Source organism: Austrofundulus limnaeus, unplaced genomic scaffold (assembly GCF_001266775.1).
Source record: "Austrofundulus limnaeus strain Quisiro unplaced genomic scaffold, Austrofundulus_limnaeus-1.0 Scaffold11, whole genome shotgun sequence".
Taxonomy (NCBI): domain Eukaryota; kingdom Metazoa; phylum Chordata; class Actinopteri; order Cyprinodontiformes; family Rivulidae; genus Austrofundulus; species Austrofundulus limnaeus.
In genome coordinates, this window is record NW_013952413.1 from 287,444 (window position 1) to 295,062 (window position 7,619).

A 7,619-nucleotide genomic window follows, 5' to 3' on the forward strand; every position below is an offset into this window, starting at 1 on the left:
TGTCTACTAAAAAGAAAAAAAAGTGAATTTCACATTTTGTGAATTACACTTGCTTCTAAAACCTCTTCAAACTGTTAAGATGTAAAGTCTTAAAACAGCCAAACTGATCTTTTTTTTTTTTTTTGAAAATCTTTGAGTTTTCATACGTTCACCCTGATGGGTGAAATATAATTGAATCTCTAAAAAAAAGGAGGTAAACAACCACAGACTGCACACAGTAAAACCCACAGACTCCGGTCAACAATTTATCTTTTTCACCACGTATTTTTTGTTTTATCTCTCCCATACAAAACACAAAAAGCCATTTCTATGTTTTTTTTCTTAATCCATCTTAAAGCATTAATCTTCAACAAACATTTCTTCATCCACCTATTTCCCTCTTCATGGACAAGTTCTTCTAAATCATTTGTTCATTTATTGTCATGTAGGGCTCTTTACCTTTCAAATAAACAACTTCTTTGGTTTGTTTATCACAATAAGAAGAAAACCTATGAGGTTAGTTTTTTTTTAACCTGATACATTATGTTTTTACCTCTACCCACTTTCCCAAAAGGGAACCCCCAGCTCCTGCTGTTCTTTTCTTTATTCAAGTCCACATCCTTCCCACTCCTCCCTTTCTCCAAACCTCAGACCACACGGCTTTAATGGGAGGGTTAAGAGGTAATTCCTATCACACTACCATCATTTAATATCTAACCAAGGCTGACAGAGAGGAAGGTTACAAACCCAAACCAGAAAGCCACCATCAAACCTCCTTCTCCTCCTTTTTACTCTCCTGCTGTTGTTACCCTCCCTCTGACATTTTTGTCTTTCTCCACCATCATTATGAGTCTCCTCTGTAGTTTTTTTTTCTTTTCTTTTACATTGCTGCCTTTTCCTTGCTTTAAAAAATAAAAGGGAAGTGGAACAAAATAAGGGGAGTCAGAGGAAACTTCATACACTGTAATTTGGATTGTACTGATGACAAAGTAAAGACATAAAAACATGAGATTTATAATGTTGAGTTTGGAACACRTTCACCTTTTCCACTCTCAGGAGTCGTCCAAAAGATCCACGGGGATCCACATTAAACCGGGGGGATAAATAAGAACGATCGAGACCACTTTGGGGTTTTACGGAAAAGAAAGCTGGGACGGCGCTCAAATAAGATTGTCGCCTATGAAGAGCAACAGAGAAGAAATAACTGTGGAAGTACGGATAAATGTTTATGTGATGAAATATGTGCCTGTGTTGTCTCYTTGTGGGTCCCTCATGTTCAAATGGGAGGCTATTGACTGAGTGATCCTGCGAGCCTCCGTAAATAAATTTAATTTTCCGCCGTAACACTCCACTTTGGAGTCTTTTGCAATGCATCATACATCACCACAAATACATCACCACAAATATATGAAACACACAATCAGTCTGCCCAGAGAGGTTTCACAACGTCAACCCACCAAGATGATTTTATTTTTGTGTGGCTTTTCTGCCAACACGTCCCTCCGGGAGACTTTTACAAAAAGTATCAATCAAGTGCGTTTGTATGTATTAGCAAAGTCGTCACATATTGATGCTTTTCCAAGGTTCCCTCTGCATCCATTTTTGATGCGTCAGGTACCCCCCTCGTGTCAGTTATTGATGAGATGGGGCGGAATCCACTGTCTATTTCAGAAAGTGTAGAAAATGGACCAAAACTACCGTCCCAAAGCCTAAAATTACCTTTATTCATTCTAGACATGCTCTCCCTGACCCTAGTTCCTAAAATTAACCATGAACCCTGATCCCTAAAATTAACCATTTTTAGAAATCGTAGGAAATTCACGTGAACTACGTGTTCCAAAGTCTAAAATTGCCTAATATTCGCCCTGACCCCACTACCTAAAATTAACCATTAACCCTGATCCCTAATATTAACCAAGGACCACAATGCAAAGACCCCTATATTTTGCGTCCTAATGCATCCAACCTGGACACCAAGGGAACACGGAAATGCCTGGTGCGTCAAAAACTGACGCGACGGTTGTACCTGATGTGTCAAAATAAGACGCAGAGGGAACCTTGGAAAAGCGTGAATATGTGATGAGTCAGGAGTGAGAATGTTTTGTACAAAACATTGTTTCAAAATTTTTAATACACGTAGTGTTGTGTATTATTCACAGAACTACTGATGCTCAAAAGCAAACATTTAAACAAAATGGCAAGCTTGAACCTAATGAAAGTCATCATCAAGTGAAAAACCACTGCTGTAGCAAAAAATCAAGTAAACGTGGTTATTTTTTTATTTGATGTTTCACAGCAATGGATCTTGTATGTAGTTGGAAATTGCCAGAAATRTACTGATAACCTTACAAAATGTTCTAATTCAGGTAACGGAGCTGCACAGTAATTTAATTGCTTTACTAAAACTTCTCAGTCAGAATGGCTGTCTTGTTTTTGGTCTTATTCTTTGAGTCATTTCACCCTTAATGATTTTAAGAAAAYTTTTAAAAAAGAAGGATTTCTGCTCCAGTGTTTGTACCGACGGATTAAACCAGGGAAAAATGCGGCGATTAAATATCTGCTTCAYGAATGTCTTTCCCTTTTAACCAAAACTCAGTGAATAAACGTCCCTGAAGAACCCCACTCTGGGTAATACATTTTTGACTTTTTGATTTTTATCTTACTTGGCTGTCAATTTGTTGTGGACAAAAAAAACTCGAATTGTCCACAGAAACATCGTCAAGGTTTCAGCTGACAAGGCTTTGAGAAAGGGAACCGTATGTACTGAATTACTACGTCAAATAATTTTGAAGACTGACCGTCATCTTTAACTTTTCTTTGAACTCTGTAGGCGTGACTCGAGTCCCCGTTGGGTTCGGTTTTAATTGTTGCAAAGCGATGTGAACTCCAGCTGCCATTCTCTGTGAAGATTCCAGTTACACACTTTTCAGAGCTACTTCTCACAGACCGATTCGTTAAAGCTTTTCAGCAGAATATTTGTTTCATTTCGTTTGGCATTGTGTCACCCTTCTCTTTCAAATGAATTAAGACAACAGGAGAATATGCGTTTTAACAAAATAGGGTTACGATATCTTGCGTGGTAGTCTGCTTCATGGAAACACTGTAGAGTTTAATGTATTTGCATTGGTAATACCATCTCCACACTCATACTACACAAACAAACACACAACTGTCACACATGTGCACACACACACGTGATATATAACCACATGAATGCTTGGAATAATCACTGCAGCACAATCAGGAGCAAACGTCCACCAACAAACACAACTTAACTAAGTAGTTTTACTTGAAGGCAGTCCAAAATAAGCAACTATTAAATTAAGAGGTGTTCCAACCTTCAACCTAATCTGACAGAAACTCCCAGAGGAAAAGACAGCCTGAGTGGGGGGAAAAAAAGAGAGAGTTGAGCAAATGAAACGAGACAGAGTGGATGCACAGAAGTCAGCGAGAAAGATGAGGACGAGAATATCTGGGAATGTGAGATGAAAAGGAGAAGAAGGGCAAGCAGGAGTCTTCAATGCATCAGCTTGACCTGCTCCTATTCCCCGAACGCTCCAGGAAAACAACATTATCCCCGAATAAAATATCCCACATCAGTCCAAACACAACATTCACTCCAGGCACACGTTCACCCCTTCGAACCGTGCACACTACATCCGACACTCGGTCTTTCTCGCCTCCTGACAGGAGAACAGAGCAGCGACTGTGTCACCTGGCACAGGACCTGAACCCTCAACCTGGGTAAACGTTCTGACACCGAGCCGCGGCTGCGTTTTCAAAAAGGATTGTGTAGCACATCAAAAGAGACAGAGAATAAGCCAAAACGATCATCTGGAGAACGCCAGAAAGCGCGTAGATAAAGAGGTGGGGGGAAAGGAAAAGTGTACTTACACTCGGCCCAGTTTGGGGTTGGACTGGAAGAGGAGCTCGGGKAGAACTTGGAGTTTGTTTCTGTTCAGACGACTAAATGGAGATAAAAACAAAACATCATGAACAAAAACGGGCCAAACCGACTGAATCACAGCAACTCATGAGTTTGTGTTGTCTGAACAAGCATCACCACAGTCAGTTGAATCAYCTAAAAGGTCAGTAGGTTAAAACTAAAGAGAAAATCTTTGGYTTCCTGTGATTTTGACCCACAGGTTATCACACTGCATTTTGTATATAGCTGTCAGTTACAGGGTTATCAGAGTCAGAGCACTCTAAAGCCAGTGTTCAACTCAATCTTCACAAAAGCTTTGACCCTATCAAGGGAGGGCAATCGTTTGTGCTACTTTTCTTTTATTTTCAGTAATTTAATTAAATAACAAATAACCGAATCCCTTCAGATTAGTACAAAAGGCCAAATGTATTAAATCATAAATAACTGATGAGTTTCTCTTGTTGCCCTATTTTATTCCTGATATGACAGAAATGTATAAAATGCAAAAGCTTTGCCAAATTTTTCACACTCAGTTCACATTTCTCCTTTATGAACCTGATAACCGTTTCCAATCTGTATTAAAATATTAATTATGTCCAAAGGGTACACAAACAGAAAACTGAACACTGTACAAAATGGAAAGAAAGAAAACTGYGATAGCTTTTTGAATTTATAACAAACAAAAAAAGGGGATGAATTCCAAAACCGTTTCAATAAAGATATTCATCTAGAAATGCTGTTTCATCCGGGTGTAAACTGGAAATTAAATTAGAATTTCTCTAAAAGTATTGATCTTATTTTTGAAGGTAATGGCCCTTAGTTTTAAAAGCCAGTATTTGTAATGTTTGCTCCAGCCTGGTGAGTAAGGATTTAGTAACTTGCACATCTGCAAAGGTTCACTTAASGTTTAATGTTACCTGGTTGTGGGGCAGTGTGTGCAGCCATCCAGATGGGAAAACTCTAATTTCAGCATGTATGCACCCATCTAAATTAAACTTCATTTGGCAAAAAAGTCACCATTTAATACATTATATCTCAGAAAATAGATTATAATCTGATTAAACCTTCACTGTAAAATGTGTTGATGCTTGAATGGAAATAAGTTTGCAAAACTAAGCGTCTGAGCAGAAATGAATGTAAAGTGTTTGGGTCAACGCTGTATCCTTAATGTTTACACGTGTGCAGAAGAAAGGTGATGTTGGCCGTCGATGAGAAGGAGGAGGACAGTCAGCAGAGGGAGTGAACACGTTATCAGGCTGCCAAAGCATTTGGCTGAGAAATGAGGCGTGGATGGGAAAGGAGGAGGAGGGGTGGAGGGTCACAGAGTAGAATTTGTGCTGGAGAAGACACAGACGCAACCCTTTGACCTTTGTGGCGGTGAAAAAAAAAGGGACCCTGACTTTCACTTCTATAAAAAAAAGAAAAATGAAGTCCAAAAAAATGAGATAGTCTACGTTTAAAACGATGATGTCTGTTTCAACCTAACTCCCGGCATGCAAATAAATAGCACAACCAAACCATTCTGAGTCATTTCGTGACGTTCAATCACAGCAGGTTTTAGGATACAAATTGTGTGGGAGGTTTTAAGTTRCAATGATGGCTTTGAACCCTGAACCTTTGAAGGTACACAACATCTCAACTTTATGGGTACTTTATTCCTATCTCAGAATCAAACGTGTCCTGAAAAAATACGTTTGGATACGAAACAAAAAGCAAGTTACTGGGGCTAGATTTGCTTTATTTTGAAGGGCAAAAATAAAAACATATAATTAGAATTATTTTCTGTGCAAAACCAAAGTGCTCTGACCACATCCATGACTTCTGTTTTGTCAAAATATTCTCATCTTGTGGGGTGACTGGTTAAGCTGCATGGTTTTCCCATTGTGACTCCATTAATCAATGACTCAGCACCAGACCTCTCACCTCTAACCTTTCACCGGCCATACAAAACATTAGAAAAAAACAAACAAACTGGTTTTAGTAATACATTCAAACTGCACAAAAAAGATGAGTAGAAGTTTGACATTTTTTTTAGAAACATTTCAAAATAAAATAGTGTCAGATTTTTAGAACTCCTAAAAGATGATTAAAAAGGTCTTTTGGATTCTGTAAAATTCACATCATAATGATGGATTTATGTTTATGCAAATAGTACCAATAATTTAATTTGCTTTATGGGAGGAGAGATGCTTCTCTTCTCTCGCTTGGTTAGAAAAGGTTTGTTTTTTTTTTGTTTAAAGGTTTGTTTTTTTTTTGTTTTATGTTTAATTCCCTCTGTTAATATAACTTGTCAAAAATAGCTCACGAAATACAGTAAAAGTGAAATGACCCATCAAATACCCCATGAACAGCCTACCACAATGCTGTGTCGCACACCACAATGAATGTTTCATTCTGTTTTAACCTAAGAACCCTTAAAATGTATTTTCTTTGTTTTTCCAGGAAAACAATCCAATATAATGTGTAGGTTGGAAACGATCTGCTTTCTGTTGGAGTTACGGTATCTGTCRCAACTCTGACCAAATATTTTCAGTGACGTCTGATCAGGTTTGCACTGAAGCTAGGAGAAGTTAAATACACACAGATCTAAAACATGCAGGCCACTTTTTGTTTTAGATGTTTCCCTGCTACTCAGCAGCTCTTCAAGGTTTGTAGAAGCCTGTTAATCAATCATTAATTCAAATTAGGTGTGTCAAAAAGAAGAAACAGGACCACACAGGTTTAACTGAATAGTTTCTATACATCTTTTGTTTACCCATGTGTGTGCTGAAGATTAATTCACATAATAAATGGTGCWTCTTTTTATTTCCTTAAGGCCCTGTCACACTAGACAACTTATCCCAAGTTATGAAACATTTGTATGTCTAAATTGCTAATAAAAGTTATATGTTTGATCAATTTGTTCAAATTATTTTATGTACATGCCAAAAAAGCTTCCTGTTCATTTTTTTCAGTTCCATTTTCAATGTAGATGTCTTTAAAATGTTCATAAGATGGCATAAGTTGTGTGACAGGGTCTTAAATTGTAGCATAATTTAGAATTGTTCCATCATTGTTCAACTGCCCTGATTTTAATGCAATCTTTTAAGAACCTCTTGAACATATAAAAATCATAAAACATCATCATCAAAGTTTAGGTGCAAACATATTTTGCACCTAAACTTTATTCACCTCTCATCCTAAACCTCTAACCCCACCTGACGCACTGTTTTTCAAACAGCTGCTTAGCATTAAAACGGCACATTTCCTCACATTCCTGCTATCAGGTGCGTGATCTGGATTTAAAGACAAGATGCATGTGCTGCTGTCACTCAGCTTCTCTGTTTCCATGTTGAACAAACTGCGTTATCTTTATAGACTGTATACGTGTAACACCACCCGTCTGACATGTGGACTTGATTTTCAGGCAGGTCTTACATGTTTCTTGAAGAATACAAAGAAAATGCAAGTTGAATGAAAATATTCTTTAAATAAAATAGACAGAACTTGTCCTGTTTAAAGGGATCCCCGGTTAGTCGTAACATTAGACTTTATTTAATTAACGTATATTTTAATTGTAAAATAAAGACTGTAAAAATACTGTAGAATGTTCAGTTTTATCATTTTTAAACTAAAAGTTTAAAAACATATTACATGGATGGGGCCATTTTATTTACACACAAAGCATTCTGGGTAAATGATGACGTGGATAGGTCCTTGGTGCGAGGCTGCTAGT

General features: G+C 37.7%; 1 protein-coding gene across 1 annotated transcript in view; it reads right to left on the reverse strand.

The window, feature by feature from the left end:
- slit3 (slit homolog 3 (Drosophila)) overlaps positions 1-7,619 on the reverse strand; it is a gene marked incomplete in the record, with an annotated part of 256,337 nt that overhangs the window by 223,080 nt on the left and 25,638 nt on the right. Inside the window, 1 exon segment of the mRNA XM_014001945.1 lies at positions 3,874-3,945. Coding sequence (XP_013857399.1) covers positions 3,874-3,945 — 72 coding nt within the window.